The sequence below is a fragment of the Chiloscyllium plagiosum genome, chromosome 13 (assembly GCF_004010195.1).
Source record: "Chiloscyllium plagiosum isolate BGI_BamShark_2017 chromosome 13, ASM401019v2, whole genome shotgun sequence".
Classification (NCBI taxonomy): Eukaryota; Metazoa; Chordata; class Chondrichthyes; order Orectolobiformes; family Hemiscylliidae; genus Chiloscyllium; species Chiloscyllium plagiosum.
This window is the reverse complement of record NC_057722.1, coordinates 51941812-51961375: the sequence shown is the minus strand read 5'-3', so window position 1 is coordinate 51961375 and position 19564 is coordinate 51941812. Positions and strand designations below refer to the sequence as shown.

At 41.2% G+C, this 19564-nt stretch overlaps 1 protein-coding gene across 1 annotated transcript in view; it reads left to right on the top strand.

The window, feature by feature from the left end:
* Positions 1-19564, top strand: part of chrnd (cholinergic receptor, nicotinic, delta (muscle)) — a 55057-nt gene that overhangs the window by 23073 nt on the left and 12420 nt on the right. Inside the window, exons 5-9 of the mRNA XM_043702384.1 lie at positions 1595-1750; positions 4913-5022; positions 7476-7676; positions 13492-13603; positions 15414-15528. Of these exons, the coding sequence (XP_043558319.1) occupies positions 1595-1750; positions 4913-5022; positions 7476-7676; positions 13492-13603; positions 15414-15528 (694 nt within the window). The remainder of the gene's footprint in view (positions 1-1594; positions 1751-4912; positions 5023-7475; positions 7677-13491; positions 13604-15413; positions 15529-19564) is intronic.

Below are 19564 nucleotides of genomic sequence, written 5' to 3'. Positions count from 1 at the left end.
GAAACAAATTACTGTAGATGCTGGAATCTGTACTAAAAATAACAAATGCTGAAGATCACAACAGATCAGACAGCATCCAAGGAGAGAGAGTCCTTTGAAGACTCATCTAGACTCAAAACATTAGCTTTGCTCTCTCTCCATGGATGCTGAGTGACCCGTTGTGATCTCCAGCATTTGTTTTCTTTCCCAAGATGTTGCCTGGATTGAACATATTAGCAATAAGGAGAGGTTGGACAAATTTGGATTGCTTTCACTACAGTTTCGGAGGCTTAGGGGTGACCTTATAGAAGTACAGTCGGTTCTACTATAATGCGTGTTTATTCAACATGAATTGGCTTTAATGCGATTGAAGAATTTAGGCCATTATTTGTCAAAAGCAAACTTTTCTTACCTGTATTAGCTGTAACGTGATTCTGGCCCCATTAGTTTAAATGGTGCGGTTGTGGTGCAATTTTCTTTTAATGCGAGATTGCACGAGAATGGAACTATTGTGTTATATCAGAATCAACTGTACATAAAATTACTAGTCTCAGAGATAGGGTGGATTGTTGGAGTCTTTTCCTAAGATGGAAATGTCAAATACCAGGGCTCATAGGTTTAAGGTGAGAGAGGGAAGGTTTAAAGGAGATGTGCAAAGCAAGATTTTACAATGAGAGTGCTAGGCGTCTGAAATGCCCTGCCAGGGGAGGTGATAGAAGCAGATACAAAAGCACCAGTTAAGAGTCATTTTGACAAACACATCTACAGGCAGGGACTAGAGAGATATAGATCATGTGCAGGCAGATGAGATTAGTTTAGAATGGCATCATGGTTGGCACAGACAAGGTGGGCCAAAGGGCCTGTTCCTGTGCTGTACTGTTCTATGCTCTAATTTCTCACTGATGAAATGACTGTAGCCTAACCTAGTCCAATATTATCCATCCAGAGTGCTATAGGACATAAACCTAACAAAATGAAAGATCATTATTGTGAAATAGATGGTATCATATTCTCACAGATCAGAAAGATTTTTCATCATTTTCAGGAAAACAAAATCCGAGATCTGTGAGTCAGTTGTGTGAAATGTGAACTTCAAGGTTTGATGGTCAGGTAAATTAGATACTTTTCCTTCATTTCTAGATTTAGTCCAGATTGATGAGAGTGACATCTCTGTTGGCTTGGCTGAAAATCATGTTTTGAATAATTTAAGTTCAGTCGTAAGAGAATGTGTTCAGAGCCTGTAGCTGCCCCAGTTTGATGCTATTAACATTTTTCACTTCTAAATCACAAAATGACTGTAGAAAATAGAAACAGCATCTCGTGGGAATGGGATTAGATGCTTTTCTGTGTCTGAAGTCAAAGTGCATTGTCAGGATAAAGTGTGAAGTTATAACTGATTTGGTAGGGTAGTTGAGATCTGCCCTAGCCTGAATGCCTGAAATGATAAGTGTTCAATTCCCCATCAATAATATCCCTCACTTTGGTGAGCAAAAGAAAATTAAAAATGAGCAGGTTGATAGACACAGGGCCAATGATTAACCATATTGCCTGAACCAATAGAAAGTGTTAGTATTACTTATAAGAAATCTTTCCTATTCTGTAATTTATTCAATAGCAATGATGGACAACACGAAGTGGCCTTTTTCTGCAATTTGCTGGTCCGAGCAAATGGATTTGTTACATGGCTTCCCCCAGCAATATTCAGAAGTGCCTGTCCCATCAACACTCTTTACTTTCCTTTTGATTGGCAGAACTGCTCCCTGAAATTTACGTAAGTACAAATTGCATTAATCGAATATATAGAAATGTTGTTTCTAAATGCTAATTGAAAGAAAATGGCAAATGGGAAGGAGGGGCACAAATTCCTTTATGTAACCTATGTCACCTACCCAGTAACATTGCCAAAAGATCCAATCGATCTTGGTGCTCCTGCAATGTTACCAGGCAGGAGGTGAGCTGTCAGTGCTAACTGCACAGTTTAAAGAACAACTGATGTGCCCTTGTGGTGCATTGGTAGTGCCCCTACATGTGAGGTTATGAAGCCTGAGTTCAAATCCACCTACTCCAAAGCTGTGCAGTTGGTTAGAAAAAGCAATGTCTACAGAAAGACAGCTATTTGGGTGGGAAAAGTATCGAACAAAATACATGCAAGCAGTCTTGCAGGAGCACCATGAGAGGGAAGGAAAGTTTGGATCCTTATTGGAAACAATATGTTTTACTAACAGGAACATTGTTAAAAATGAACAGCATTAAGGTGATAAAAGTTTTCAAGTTTCAAAACTGTCCAAAATGTTAAAGTAAATGAACGTCAGATGTGCTATTGGCTTTCTCTTACTGCCACTAATGGCAGTGATATCTATAGTACTGTTTGACATAAAAGTTGAGTTTGGTATCCTGCCATCAGTTAACCCCTAACTGAATGTGACTAGGAGAAAGTGAGTACTGCAGATGCTGGAGATCAGTGTGGCTCTGGGAAAACACACCCGGTCAGCCAGCATCCGAGGAGCAGGAGAGTCGACGTTGCGAGCTTAAGCTCTTCATCTGGAATGTGGGGGCGATCCAAGGGGGCTGAGAGATAAATGGGAAGTTAGCTAGGAATGTAATAGGTAGATGAAGGTGGGGGTGATGATGATAAGTCGGAACAGAAGGTGGAGCAGATGGGTGGGAAAGAAGATGAACAGTTCAAGAGGGCAGTGCCAAGTTGGAGGATTGGATCTGGGATAAGGTGTGGGGAGTTGAGATGAGGAAATTGGTGAAATTGATATTGACTTCATGTGTTTAGAGGGTCCCAGGCTGAAGATGAGGTGTTCTTCCTCCAGTCGTCAGGTAGTGAGGTTTTGGTGGTGGAGGAGGCCCAGGACTTGCATGTCCTTGACGGAGTGCTAAGGGAAATTGAAGAGCTCGGCCACAGGGCAGTGGAGTTGTTTAGTGTATGTGTCCCGGAGATGTTCTCTGAAACGTTCCACAAGTTGGCGTCCTGTCTCCCCAGTGTAGAAGAGGCCACACTGAGAGTAATAGACACAGTAGATGAAGTGTTTAGCTGTGCAGGAAAATCTCTGCCAAGTGTGGAAGGATCCTTTGAGGTCTTGGATAGAAGTAAAGGGGGAGGTGTGGGCGCAGGCTTTACACCTTTTGCAGTGGCAAGGGTAGGTGTCGGGAGTGGAGGGTGGCTTGGTGGGGTCGTTGACCTAATGAGGGAGTTACGGAGGGAGTGATCTCTGCGGAATGCTGAAAGGGGTGGGGAGGGAAACATATCTCTGGTAGTGAAGTCTGACTGTAGGTGATGGAAATGGCAGACGATGATGCATTGTATCTGGAGATTGGTGGGGTGGAAGTTGAGGACTAGGGGTGCAGTTTATCCATGTTGCAGTTGGAGGGGTGGGGTTCAAGGGCATAGGTGCAGGAAGTGGAGGAGAGTTGCTGAAGGGCATTGTTGGCCACGTGAGAGGGGAAATTGTGGCCCTTGAAGTTGGAGGCTATCTGGGATGTTCTGGAGTGGAATTTCTCCTCTTGGGAACAGATACAGCGGAGGCGGAGGAATCGGGCGTAAGGGATAGCGTTTTTACGAGGAGATGGTGGAGGTGTAGACCAGGTGGCAGTGGGAGTCAGTAAAAATGCCATCCCTTACGCCCGATTCCTTCGCCTCTGTTGTATATATTGCACATACGGGGACCAATGAAAAGTAGGGCTAGTAAAAATGCTTTATGAAACATCGATGCAAGCTGGTAGAGGAAATGAGGCTATCCTTTAAAGTGCTTTAAATAAATACCAATACCAATCTTGTATCATCTTCTTGAATTAAAGTATTATATTCCATGTATGTATATTATGGCGGTTATAAATTCCAACTGCTGAAGTTGGTCAGACCTTGCACGTAAGCTCCATCCACCACAAACGTGATATGCTGCAGGATTTCAAACTCTCCCTGCTGTTAGAGTTCTTGCTATTTGGACCAAAAGAAAATCTAGAACAGATTGACTTGTTGTTAGTACTGGTGAAACAACAGTTCTTCAAATCATTACCTACAAAAACTGTTTTGATTGATTTGCTCGATTGAATCTTCCAAAATTGGGCTTTGGGACACTGACATTAAGCCTAAATAAGGTTCCATAGCCCACACTTGTCATCAGTAATACTGACAATGTGATCCACCTAATGGCTACCTCCATGCAGAAGGATGGAAGTGAGCTCCCAATGCTGCAGGCTCAATCAGAGGGCTGGAAGCTCCATTATGGTGAAAGTGGGTACTGCAGATGCTGGAGACTAGAGTCAAGATTAGAGTGGTGCTGGAAAAGCACAGCAGGTCAGGCAGCATCCAAGGAGCATGAAAATCGACATTTCGGGCAAAATTCCTGATGAAGGGCTTTTACCCAAAATGTCAATTTTCTTGCTCGTCGGATGCTGCCTGACTGCTGTGCTTTTCCAGCACCACCCTAATCTGGAAGCTCCATTATATTGGTATGTTGGGGACCGTTAAGGAGATGCCACACCATCAGGGTACTGCTCCAACTTCAAGCATGATTAAAGCTGGAACTGTTAAGTCCCTCAGAAAGGAGTGGAAACTACTCCATTACTGCAGCAAGATTTCGGCTCCAATAGGCCCCTGGCCTGTAGCTGGGATACTCCTCTATTGAACTGACAGACTTGACATGTGGCTGCAAGATGTTGGCAAAGTCGTAAAATCATCCCTAATTGGAGCCTTCCCCATGTTAGTTGGCTGCTCACCTCTGTGGAGCAAACACCAAATCCCAATCAAAGCACACCCCCAGGGTAAGTTTCCAGCAACAGTAAAGTGTTGATCAGTCATTCTGATGTAATAAGCCTGTGGTTCCTCAACTCACTGTCTCCAAGCTCACTATCATTATTGATACTTCTGCTACTAATCCTAACCACTGACAGAAATTCAGCTTTTTGACTTTTTTATATTTTAAAGGTCTTTTAATTACAATGCAGAGGAGATAAATTTGGAACTGCAAACAGATTTTCAAAATGGCAAAGAGTTTCCTATTGAATGGATTAATATTGACCCTGAAGCGTTCACAGGTAAACTTTATCGATGCACTCTCTATTTGCCAAACAACAAAACCCTAATTTAGTCAGAGTGCCAAATTATCTAATTCATTAATAGAGTACCGATTTTAATGAAATAATGAGATCATATACAGAAAAAACAAAGCACAGGATTAACATCCTTCTACAGGAATAAAAAGAATCCCATGAATTTGTTATAGAGAACATCAATTTAGCATTAGATAGAGAATCAAATACATCAGCTGATGCCTGTTCAATCTGTTGGGGGAGGAGATGGCCTGGTGGGATTATCACTAGCCCTATTAGTCCAGAGAGCCAGGTAATATGCTGGGGACTTAAGTTCAAATCTAGTCATGGTGGAATGGGGGTTCAATGTATTGTTTTAAAAGATCTGGAATTAAGTGTCTAATGTTGACAATGAAACTGTTGCTGATTGTCAGGGAAAATGCCATCTGGTTCTTTAATGTCTTTTCGGGAAGGAAACTGCTGATCTGGCCTATGTGTGACTCCAGATCCACAACAATGTGGCTTACCCTCAACTGCCTTCTGAGCAATTAGCAATTGACATTAACTGCTGACCTAGTCAGCAATGCCTACATTCCATGAATTAATTAATAAAAAAAGTCAGCGTGGCCCTATGCTATAATTCCAAGACAAATTTTTTGGTTTGCAAAGATCAGTACTACCAATTGACTGAGCACAGGTCTAGTTATGGCAGCATGCACTAATTTCAATAGAAACAGAAAGTTTAAGGTTCTTCAAATGTGTATGTTTCTTTAAACATATTTGTAATTGTATAATGTAGTACAATCAAGGAAATATGTCCAACAGCAGTATCACATGCTACTTTTCATCTTATTATATTTGCAAAAAACATACAAAATTTTTAAACTATGCATAGTGCACAGGGTCACCCAGTGAAGCATGTATTATTCATCTTTATTTACTAATCAGAACTGCAATTTACCAGCCTGGTTTCTCTGTGTGATTAATTACTGATGTATCAGAAGACATTGGCATAAACAATTGGTCAGTCAATAGTAAACTTATCATAGGACTTTAAGTCAGTTATTATTGAGATTTTTCTTGCCAAGATTGGGTTGACTTGCCAGTGTGGAGTTTGAGAGAGGCTTTGCTGATGGTAAGCTGTCTTTTTGCAATGTTATTTGCAGATTCTGGTTTTGGTATACAGATCCTTTTGCTATAACGCACATTTCATCAATGTGAATTCGCAGTAACGTGATTGGTGAATTGTGGACGTTGTTTCTAAAACTCAAATTCTTAAAATGCGTGTTGACTGCAATGTGATTAGATTGTCAACACTTTAAATGTTGTTTCCAAAGTGTATGTTTTCTATAATGTGGGGTTGCACAAGAATGCAACCATCACATTTGAGTTGGACCGAAGGGTCTGTTTCCATGCTGTGCATCTCTATGAATCTATAACTGACTGTATTCTACTCATGTTGGACTTCCATTCTTTTCTAATGTAGATGTGTAAAGATTAATCTTCGAGTAACATTTCATGAAAATGCATTTCTTCTGTCACAATGTCATGCAAGTGACATGTGTTCATTTGTTTTAACACATGTTCCTAGATATGTAACGGAGGGTTTTCATTAAGATAGAACTTTCTTAATAATATATTGCTGCAAATAATTTTGCACTTTAGAAGTAAAGTCCATGACACAGATAAGATTGAATGAGTGAATAAACTAAACCGACTCAATTTAAAAGTATTCTTGTTTTGTTCAAGGCATATAACAAAGCCAACATATATTGGGCATCTATGATTGCCCTTGAGAAGATGGTAATGATCCACCTCTTCTTGAAACCCTCAAGTCTAAACGGTATAGGTTTACCTAAAGTGCTGTTAGGTGGGGAGTTTCAGGATTTTGGCCTAACAATAATGAAGGAAGGGAGATATATTTCAAAGTCAGAGTGATGCATGAATAGGGAGGTACTTACAGATGGTTGTGTTGTCATGTACTTGCTGCCATTGTTCTTCTAGCTGGTAGAGATCACAGGTTTCGAAGGTGCACTCAAAGAAGCCTTACTCTGACTTCTCTGGATTATAAGGACCAAAATGAAAGTCACTAGCTAAAATTATAGTATGTAAAAGAAAGGTACAGTACAAAATTATTTTGAAGTGGAGGAGCAGTTTTTATCTGTATCAGTGTCATTGTATTCTTCAAAATATTTACTAATGTTACTTCAAATTTCAATTAAAACAAATACCAGAGAAAATAGCAATACCACAATTAAAAATAAGTAATTAGTTATCTGAAAACATTGCAATTTTAACTGGATTTGTAGATGATCAAATGGGCAAAGAGAAAGAAAACACTAGATCACCTCCGCTACGTGGATTTGTATATCATAATATGCTTGGGAATGCTAAATGAAGGAAAATTAGACATGAAATTTCTTAATTGTCGCTGACATCTTTATTTGTCATTTTTACAGAAAATGGTGAATGGGAAATTATTCACAAGCCTGCGAAAAAGAACATACATACAGATGTTCCTCGGAATAGCACCAAATACCAGGATGTAACATTCTACCTCATTATTCGACGCAAGCCACTATTTTATCTCATCAACATCATTACTCCTTGCATTCTCATTTCCTTTCTGGCCTCATTAGCTTTTTATCTTCCTGCCAACAGTAAGTGTTCTTCTGCATGATTGTATAATTATGCATGAGTAGACATATCATCACAGCAATAAAGCTTTATGTGAAAGAAAACATAAATACTTAATTTTTGTAAAATATTAGATGAGCTTACATATACCAAAGAATAAAGTTATGTAATGATTAGAAAAGGGCCCTCTTGGTTGTGCAGTGGTAGTGTCCTATCCCTGGACCAAGACACTTGGTTCAAGTCCCACTGGCTCCAGAGGTGTACAATAACAGCTCTGAACAGGTTGATTTGAAAAATAGACTAAATAAAGAAACATGATTGGGGAATGTTGTTGACTTTGAACCTCCAACAAAGCTTTACACCATTAAGGCTTTTCTCACTTCCTAATCAGGTTAGCTGAAGAGTAATTAATAGAGATAAAGGCAATAGAAGAAAATTGTACTTACAACTGGTACTTTACATGCATTGATACCAGCTGTGTTGAGAATGAAAAACTTTGATTTATAGGCAGTTCACAAAAATAATGTATACCAAATCATTTAAAGCTAATAGATTACAGTTGAAGTACTTTTAAAGCAAACCCCAGGTTCCTTGGAATAAAAATGGGAATATCAGACATAATTGAAAGATGGAGCAGACTTGTTGGGCTGAATAGCATAACTCTGCTTTTATGTCCTTTCGTCTTATAGTTTTATAGGAAATGCTACAATTATCAGAGACTCTGTGGAGAGAGAAGCAGTTTCAGGCCTGTGAACTTTCATCAGAATCTTGTTGCCTACATCAATTGAGTATTGCCATTATATTGTTTTATTTCAGATCTCCCTTCCACAGTATTTCGTATTTGGAACTCTGTTTTCTTGAAATAGTTTCTTGGAAGTCTTTGTCAGGAAATAATAATAATGCTCCAGTGATATTGTGCATCCACTGTGTACTCAGCGTCTTGATTCATGTTGTCAAGGGCAACTGTAGACGGAAAATAACTGCAGCCCTAGCCAGAGACATTCACATCCCACAAATGAATTAAAAACAAAATAGCACTGCCATGGAAATGAACTATAAAGCTCTTGCATGCATTTATTTGAGACAAGAACATTTCATTTACTTGGCAAATTGCTTGACATTCTCAGTATAATAAATCTGATTCACAAGCTCGAGAACATTCAGCTCTCCACTGAAAGGTCAACTCCACCTATAATCTCACAATGAGATACCAAAAGGATAAACACATTGATTTGCTGTTTCAGATACCAGAGTACTATTCAGTTTTTGAATAATTGCTTCAACTTGTTTGACACCAGGGAACATAACAGTAAACATTTTATTATTGAAGCATGTAAACTATTTGTAAATGTTTGATATTATGGTACCATCAGAATGGTCTGAAAATAGACAAGATATGTCAAATTCATCCGAGCCAGTTAGGCCTCAGTCAGTCTTCTTTCAATCATCAAAGTGATGGAAGGCACTAAAAACAGTGCTATGAAGAAGGGGTTGCTCAATAATAACCTGCTCACCGACACTCAATTTGTGTTCCAGCAGAGCCATTCGGCTCCTGACCTCATTACAACCATAGTCCAAACACAGAGAAAAGATCTGAACTCCAGAGATGAGGGAAGAATGACCTTCTTTGACATCAAGTCAACATTTGACTGAGTGTGGTAACAACGAGATCAGCAAAACTGCAGTCATTGGGAATTGGGAGGAAAGTATTTGCTCGTTTGATTCATACGGGGCTCAAAGGAAGATGTTTGTGGTCATTGGCAGTCAGTCACCTCAGTTTTGGAACATCACGACAGGAGTTCCGTAGGGAGGCCCAAGTGTTTGTAGATACTTTGTGAATACCATTTCTTCCGTTATAAGGTCAGAAGTGAGATGTTTGAAGATGGCTGCAAATGTTTAGCATTATTCTTGGCTGCTCAGATACTGAAGCAGTTGTTTCTATATGCAGCAAGATCTGGACAACATCCAGGCTTCAGCTGATAAATGGCTCATAGCATTCATGCCATATAATTACCAAGCAATGACGCTGTCCAACAAAAGAGAAACTAACTATTGCCTCTCAACATTAAATTCATCACCGAATCCCCCATTACCAACATCCTGGACATCACGATTGACCAGAAGATGAATTGGATAAGGCATACAAATATTGTGGCAGCTCAGAGACCATAATTTGACAATCAGTAACTCCTATCCTCTTCTCAAATCCTGTCTAACATTTACAAAGCACAAGTCTATTTCAAGACTAGGAGGCATTTTTTTAAGGTGAGAGGAGAAAAAATTTAAGAAGACATGAGGGGCAATTTCTTTTGAGCAGGGAGTGGTTTGTGTGTGGAATGAACTTTCAGAGAAAGTGATGGATACAGGTACAGTTACAAAGTTTAAAATACATTTAGGTAAGTACATGAATAAAAAATATTTAGAGGGATGTGGGCCAAACGCAGGCAGGTGGGATGAGTTTAGTTTGAGATTATGATCGGTATGACTGGTTAGACTGAGGGGGTCTATTTCCATGCTATTTGACTCTATGACTCTATAAGCCAGGTATGTGATGAAGTACTGTGTACTAGCCTGGAAGAGTGCAACTCGAACAACATTCAAGAAGCTTTCTCCATCCAGGACAAGGCAACACACTTGATTAGCACCACATCCACTATTTCAACATTCACTCCCTCTGCTACTGAAACAGAATGGTAGCAACGAACACCATCTATAAGATTCACTGTAGCAACTATCCAAGGCTTCTTTGACAGCACCATCCAAATCTGCAATTTCTACTGCCGAGGTGACAAGGGTAGCAGTTGTATGGAGCACCATCACTTGCAAGTTTCTTTCCAAGGCATACATCTTCTTTACTATATTGCCATTCCTGGGTCAAAGTCCTAGGACTCCCTTCCCACTGGTACTGTGAGTGTCCCTACATTCCAAGAACTGAAATGGATCACAAAGTCAGCTCACCATCTCTTTCTCAAAGGCTGTTAGAGATGGATAACAATGGTAGTCTAGCCAGTGAAATCCATATCCAGTCATAGAGTCATAGAGATGTACAGCATGGAAACAGACCCTTCGGTCCAACCCGCCCATGCCGACCAGATATCCCAACCCAAACTAGTCCCACCTGCCAGTACCCGGCCCATATCCCTCCAAACCCTTCCTATTCATCTACCCATCCAAATGCCTGTTAAGTGTGAATGAAAGGAAATCTCAAGATTGATTATTGCCAATGAAGCTGAAAATGTGTTGCTGGAAAAGCGCAGCAGGTCAGGCAGCATCCAAGGAGCAGGAGAATCAACATTTCGGGCATGAGCCCTTCTTCAGGAATGAGGACAGTGTGCCAAGCAGGCTAAGAGAAAAGGTAGGGAGGAGGGACTTGGGGGAGGGGCGTTGGAAATGCGATAGGTGGAAGGAGGTTAAGGTGAGGGTGATTGGCCGGAGTGGGGGTGGGGGCGGAGAGGTCAGGAAGAAGATTGCAGGTTAGGAAGGTGGTGCTGAGTTCGAGGGTTGGGACTGAGACAAGGTGGGGGGAGGGGAAATGAGGAAACTGGAGAAATCTGAGTTCACCCCTCGTGGTTGGAGGGTTCCTAGGCAGAAGATGAGGCACTCTTCCTCCAGCCGTCGTGTTGCTATGGTCTGGCGATGGAGGAGTCCAAGGACCTGCATGTCCTTGGTGGAGTGGGAGGGGGAGTTGAAGTGTTGAGCCATGAGGTGGTTGGGTTGGTTGGTCCGGGTGTCCCAGAGGTATTCTCTGAAATGTTCCAAAAGTAGGTGGCCTGTCTCCAGCAATACATTTTCAGCTCTGATCTCCACATCTGCAGTCCTCACTTTCTCCTATTGCCAATGAAGTACTTTTGAATTGTTATGTATCAATTAGTGTGTGGTGAATTCCAAATAACAAATAAGACAAATAGCTTTTGTTGGCGTTGGTTGAAAGATGAATGTTGACCAAGGTTAGGTAATGTTTAGGGATCTGTAATATTTATCTGCTCAAGAAGACAAAATTCCACTTTAACAGTTCTTTTAAAAAATGGCCTTGTGACAATTCAGTATGGCTTCAATACTGCAACAAAATGTTAGCCTAGAATACTACAAAACTCTTGAAGTCAGGATTGTCTTCACAATCTTCTGATTCAAAAGCTAACAAGTGAGAAAAACCCATAACATACTACATTGCTTTATCTTGGGAAGCAACACCCACTGCAAAATCATGAGAAACTCCCCAGAATTTCTTTATTGTAATGTCAAAAAATATGATACTTTTAACTTTTAACATTATTTCAGTGTTCATTCTCAGAAACACATACAAACAATGGAAATACTTTCAAAATTTAGATTCTTTTTTCTTTTTGGCTTTGGCAAAATTCATTTCATCATTACCTGAAGAGGATCTCTTTGATGTTAGATTGATGTCACAACTGTCATTTGGCTTTTGGATCTGGATCTCAGTTCTGTCTTTGATCCCATTTTTAGTCACGCTACACCATGTTTAAGATTGAACCTTCATTCCCAAGTAGCATTCCAAGAATGCATTGCTCGAGAATGCCCAAAATTCAGGCATTTTCCTTTATCAAATGCTTGTTTCAAGACATTTTGTTTGATGTCACAACTGTACTGTACATTTGTTTTGCAAGAAACCCTGCACCTTTGAAGCAGGCAAACCATTCCATATTTCTGCCATTTATCTGATTCATTTGGCTGTAAAGAGTTAATGTAAGCTGATTTAAAGATAACTTGCTTCTCTTGACAAGTAACATTCATTTAGTGTCGAAAGTGTGGTGCTGGAAAAGCAAAGAGGTCAGGCAGCATCTGAGGAGCAGGAGAATCGATGTTTCAGGCATTAGCCCTTCATCAGGAATGAGGGTTGTGGGCTGGAGGGCTGAGTGAAAAATGGGATGGGGTTGAGGTGGGGGGAAGGTAGCTGAGAATGCCATTGGTAGATGAAGGTGAGGGAGAAGGTGAAATGTCCAAGAGGAGAGTGGAGCAGATAGATGGGAGAGGCGATGGACAGATGAAGAGGGAGTTGCTGAGTTGGAGGCTTGTGACTGGGATAATTTGGGGAGGGGGAAATGAGGAAACTGGTGAAATCCATATTAATCCCGTGTGATTGCAGGGTCCCAAGGCGGAAGATGAGGTGTTCTTCCTCCAGGTATCGGGTGGTCTGGGTTTGGCGATGGAGGAGCCTCAGGACCTGCATGTTCTTGGTGGAGTGGGAGGGGGAGTTGAAGTGTTCTCTGAAACAATAATTTCCTCATTTCCCCTCCTCTCACATTATCCCAGTCCCAAGGTTCCAACTTGGCACCACCATCTTGACCTATCCACCGCCTTTCCCATCTATCTGCTCCACCCTCCTCTCCGATCTATCACCTTTTCCTTATTGCATTCTCGGCTACCTTGCCCCAACCCCACCCCACCCCCTTCCCATTTATCTCTCAGCCCTCCAGCCCACAATCCTCATTTCTGATGAAAAGCTTATACCTAAAACATCGATTTTCCTGCTCCTCAGATGCTGCCTGACCGGCTGTGTTTTCCAGCAGCACACTCTTGACTCTCCAGCATCTGGAGTCCTCACTTTCTCCTAGGCATTCATTTAGTGTCTCATTTAAATTATATGACCAGATGTGGAAGTTTTTGCAGGGAATTAAGAGATAGTAAAGTTTCAAGTTCAAGCCCATGACTTTAGCTTCCATGCTACAGTATGCATGCTAGAGTAACAACCAAAAAAAAATGTTTTCCATATGACATCAAAATATGCAGATTATCCAGCAAGGTAGAATAACTTAATTAAATGCAAGGCTTCAAGTTTACTTATTTATTGACATTCTTTTCTCCATTGTTTTTCAGGTGGTGAGAAAATGACCATGTCTATTTCTGTTTTACTTGCTCAGTCTGTCTTCCTGCTGCTGATTTCTCAAAGATTGCCAGAGACAGCTCTAGCTGTTCCACTAATTGGCAAGTGAGTGAATGTAAACTGCTGCATGAAAAAATTCCAAACCAGTCGTGGTCCAAAATTAGTTGCAGACGTACTGCATGAGACCATGATGATGTCCAGGGATGGTGAAAAATATCAAGCCAGCATCTTCTTGGATTTTAAATGCACACACAATAAGTTAACTCTACTAAATGCAGACAGATTACTGACATCTGAGGCAAAAAGACAACCCTTACTGAAATGCTCACAGGTAAAAAGTAAAGTCACCTTAGTCTCATCATAGGCTGCTCTCTCCTTAAAGAGTAGTTTAATCTGAGGGTCACCACACATAAGGCAAGGGAAAGGTCGAAAAGGAGAGCCCTTTGTGGTAACCTCAGCCAGTGTGACAACTGAACCCACACTGTTGACATCAGCCTACATTACAAACCAGCAGTCCAACCAACTGAGCTAATGGGCCCCTTCCCTCATGCGCTCAGCATTTAAAGAGCAGCATTTTGGATAATCCAAGTTATATGGAATCATACAGCACAGAAGAGACCCTTCAGCCGATGAGGTCTGTACTGCCAAATTACACTAAATCTGCACAAGTCCCATGTTTCCTGCAATCGGTCGATAGCCTTAAATGTTATGACATTGCAAGTGCTCATCTAAGTAATTTTTAAAGGTTGGGAGATTTCCTGCCTCAACAATCCTCCCATGTACTGTATTCCAGGCCTCCACCAGCCTCTGAATGAAAAACGTTTTCCTTGAATCCCCTAAAAACGTCCTGCCTTTCACCTTAAAATTAAACACTTGTTATTGACCCTTCAACAATACATATATAACAAGTGTATGTGTAAAATGGTGGGCGTGGGGATGGGAATGATTTCCCTGATTGTTAATGTACTGAAACACTTTACAAATGGTGCAGGATTTGTTGTGTTTGACTTTTGCATCATAACACTGCTTTCCTGGATTTTCACTTTTTCAACCCTCAGAATTTCAATATGTCAACACAGGAGCCAGTGATGTAGCAGCTTCAAGTTTCCTGTCCTCACATTCTTAATGCTCCATAGTTGACGGAGATTGATACCAGGGTCATCAGAAGTGTTGAGTTTCTAAGTTCAATGAGTCTGGAGAGCAATTTCTACAGTGATAAATATCTTTTTTAATGTAAATGTTCACATTCTTATTTTTGAATAATCGGAAGTTGTTTCCAATAGGATCAGGCTTACAAGAAAGTTTTTTTTGCGCTTTCTCCACAACCATCCCTCCCCACAGAAAGAGATTCTTGGGAACAGGTACACAGTCTCCTTGGGAATGCCATTGTCATGGAGGAAGTGGGAAGTATTTCAAGATGGAGCAAAGTATATTTGCAGTATTTAATGAGGATGCAATCTGCTAGATGTCACATGACTTCCATAGACTATACTTGTATTTGTGTGAGGAATTGTGCATTATAACAGTACACTTTTAGTGTAAAAGCAACAGGGTAACTCTGTTATGTACTGTTATGTACTAACTCTGTTATGGGGAGCTACTGATGTTCTTGTCTTATGAAACAGCTCTCATTGTGGTCGCCAAGGTGACCACTGCACACAACGTAGGAATGACATGGATAATGACTCCACAAACAGCACTAGAGCATTAGTTTCACATGTTCATCTCAGTGGTAAAAATGAAAGGTTAATCCACAAAACACATCTAAGAGTAATGGGCAACTTTTAGATTTGAGAATGGCAAATATCAAAAAAACCATCAGCAAATCAGCCTCCATTTGTACAATTTAGATGACAATGACAGGTCTTATTTTGATGTGAAAACTTTAATCAAACTCGTTTGTTTTATTTTTCAGATACTTGATGTTCATAATGATTCTGGTCACCATTGTGATAGTGAGCTGTGTCATTGTATTAAACTTCCATTTCCGAACTCCCAACACTCATGTTCTCTCATCCCGGACTAAATGGGTACAGTAATGTCTTTGTGCGATGTTCAATTTTTCCCTCTAACTAACAAAGCAGTATCATATGCCTCAATGCAGAAAAGGTGGAATTCTCTAGAATACCCAAACTGATTCTGGGTAATCCAAAATGGAGAATGGGAAAAATTTCTGGGTGTAACAGGCTGCTCCTTTTTTGAGGTTTTTAGGTGTTGGAGATGATTTCCTGAAATTCCAGGAGTAGCAATTACCATTTTATATGCTGTTGCATAGTTTTGGATCTTTGGAGAAAAAGAAAAGACAAAGCAATGGCACTTTTAAAAGGGAGAGGAACAGACAAAGGAAGCACAATGTGAGGTCAGTGCAGGAGAGAGAGAGAAAAAAAAACCCACACTGCTACCTGACACAGCAATGAACCTGCACAGTTACTAACTTTGCTGTTTGAATTCATGTATCGCTGGACGTCCGAGTGTGTCTGGGAAAATTAACAAACAGCGAAATTCACAGCTAATCTTGGAGGAACCTCTTTGGGAGAGGTCACAGCACAGAAACAGATAAGTGAATATTTTAAGCATGGTCATACAGTAAGTCTGCAGTAGTGAGTAGAGTGGGTTATTTCTTGCTTATATGTTATATTGACATGTGTCTTTTGATTAAACTTAAAAATAAAAGCCATAAGTGTTAATTTAACCTGGAGCAGTGTTTTGTAGAGGAATAAGACAGTGCTATTTTCTGGGTCTTTAGGCTGAAAGAAGCAAAAATGGCCTTTAGTAGAATGATATGCTCTTCTTGTCGGATGTGGGAGTTTAGGGAGAATTTATGTGTTACTGAAGTTGGAAGCATTGAGGAATTTACAAGAGGAAAGGGATGTGATGGATGACAGTTATAGGAAAGGGGAAAAGTCACAGATGCAGTCACATAGATGGGCTAACTCCAGGAAAGGTAAGAGAGGTAGGCAGGTAGTGCAGGTGTCTTCTGTGGCTATCCCCATTTCAAACAAGTATGCTGTTTTGGAAAATGTAGGGGGTGATGGATTCTCAGGGGAATGTAGTACGAATAGCCAAGTTTCTGATATTGATACTGGATCTAATGCAATGAGGGGAAGTCGGGTTCCAAGAGGTTGATTGTGTTAGGGGACTCTCTAGTCCGAGGTACAGACAGAGATTTCTGTGGCCAGCAACAAAAAGCCAGAATGGTGTGTTGCTTCCCTGGTGCCAGGATCAAGGATGACTCAGAGAGGGTGCAGAATGTTCACTAGAGGGAGAGGGGCCAGCAGGAGGTCATTGTACACATTGGAACCAACAATATCGGAAGGGAAAAGGTTGAGATTCTGAAAGGAGATTACAAAGAGTTCGGCAGGAATTTAAAAAGGAGGTCCTCGAAAGTAGTAATATCTGGATTGGTCCCGGTGCTACGAGCTAGTGAGAGCAGGAATAGGAGGATAGAGCAGATGAATGTATGGGCTGAGGAACTGATGTATGGGAGAAAGAGTCACATTTTTGGATCATTGCAATCTCCTTTGGGGTAGAAGTGACCTGTACAAGAAGGACGGATTGCACCGAAATTGGAAGGGTAATATATACTGGCAGAGAGATTTGCTAGAGCTGCCCGGGAGGATTTAAACTAATAAGGTGGGGAGGTGGGACGCAGGGGGATAGTGAGGAAAGAGATCAATCTGAGACTGATACAGTTGAGAACAGAAGCAAGTCAAAAAGTCAAGGCAGGCAGGGACAAAGCAGAAAACAAGGTGGGACTGATAAATTAAACTGCATTTATTTCAAGGCAAGGAGCCTAACAGGGAAGGCAGATGAACTCAGGGCATGGTTAGAAACATGGGACTGGGATATCATAGCAATTACAGAAACATGGCTCGAGGTTGGACAGGACTGGCGGCTTAATGTTCCAGGATACAAATGCTACAGGAAAGATAGCATTACAGCTGTACTGAGGGAGGGCATTCCCAGAAATACATCCAGGGAAGTTATTTGAGTGGAACTGAGAAATAAAAAAGGGATGGTCACCTTATTGGGATTGTATTATAGACCCCCTAATAGTCAGAGGGAAATTGAGAAACAAATTTGTAAGAAGTTCTCAGTTATCTGTAAGAATAATAGAGTGGTTATGGTAACGGATTTTAACTTTCCAAACATAGACTGGGACTGCCATTGTGATAAGGGTTTAGATGGAGAGGAATCTGTTAAGTGTGTACAAGACAATTTTCTGATTCAGTATGAGGATGTACCTACTAGAGAAGGTGCAAAACTTGACCTATTCTTGGAAAATAAGGCAGGGCAGGTGAGTGAGGTGTCAGTGGGGGACCACTTTGGGGCCAGCGACCATAATTCTATTAGATTTTTTAAAAGTGATGGAAAAGGATAGACCAGATCTAAAAGTTGAAGTTCTAAATTGGAGAAAGGCCAATTTTGACAGTATAAGACAAGAACTTTCGAAAGCTGATCGGGGGCAGATGCTCGCAGGTAAAGGGACGGCTGGAAAATGGGAAGCCTTCAGAAATGAGACGAGAGTCCAGAGAAAATATATTCCTGTCAGGGTGAAAGGGAAGGCTGGTAGGTATAGGGAATGCTGGATGACTAAGGAAATTGAGGGTATGGTTGAGAAAAAGAAGGAAGCATATGTCGGGTATAGACAGGGTAGATCAAGTGAATCCTTAGAAGAGTATAAAGACAATAGGAGTATACTTAAGGGGGAAATCAGGAGGGCAAAAAGACGACGTGAGATAGCTTTGGCAAACAGAGTTAAGGAGAATACAGTGGGTTTTACAAATACATTAAGGACAAAAGGGTAACTAGGGAGAGAATAGGGCCCCTCAAAGGTCAGCTAGGTAGCCTTTGTATGGAGCTGCAGGAAATGGGAAGATACTAAACGAGCATTTTGCATCAGTATTTACTGTGGAAAAGGACATGGAAGATAGAGAATATATGGAAATAGATGGTGATGGCTTGAAAAAAATGTCCAGATTACAGAGGAGGATGTCTTGAAATGCGTAAAAGTGGATAAATCCCCAGGACCTGATCAGGTGTACCCCAGAACTCTGTGGTAAGCTAGAGAAGTGATTGCTGGGCCTCTTGCTGAGAAGTTTGCATCATCGATAGTCACAGGTGAGGTGCCGGAAGACTGAGGGTTGGCTAATGTGGTGCCATTGTTTAAGAAAGGTGTCAAAGTACAAGCCAGGGAATTGTCTGTACTTTCTGAGAGGAAGGAAATCTGAATTGCACACAGTATTCCAACAGTGGCCTAACCAATGTCCTGTACAACATGACATCCCGACTCCTGTACTCAATACTCTGACGAATAAAGGAAAGCATACCAAACACCTTCTTCACTATCCTAACTACCTGGAACCAGTGAGCCTGATGTCAGTGGTGGGTAAGTTGTCGGAGAGAATCCCGAGGGACAGGATGTACATGTATTTAGAAAGGCAAGGACTGATTAGGGATAGTCAACATGGCTTTGTGCGTGGGAAATCATGTCTCACAAACTTGATTGAGTCTTTTGAAGAAGTAACAAAAAAGATTGATGAGGGCAGAGCAGTAGATGTGAGCAGTAGATATGGACTTCAGTAAGGCGTTCGACAAGGTTCCCCATGGGAGACTGATTAGCAAGGTTAGATCTCATGGAATACAGGGATTTGGATACAGAACTGGCTCAAAGGTGGAAGACAGAGGGTAGTGGTGAAGGGTTGTTTTTCAGACTGGAGGCCTGTGACCAGTGGAGTGCCACAAGGATCAGTGCTGGGCGCTGATTTTGTCATTTCCATAAATGATTTGGATGCGAGCATAAGAGGTATAGATTAGATTAGATTACGTTACAGTGTGGAAACAGGCCCTTCAGCCCAACAAGTCCACACCGACCCGCCGAAGCGAAACCCACCCATACCCCTACATTTACCCCTTACCTAACTCTACGGTCAATTTAGTATGGCCAATTCACCTGACCTGCACATCTTTGGACTGTGGGAGGAAACCGGAGCACCCGGAGGAAACCCACGCAGACACGGGGAGAACGTGCAAACTCCACACAGTCAGTCGCCTGAGGCGGGAATT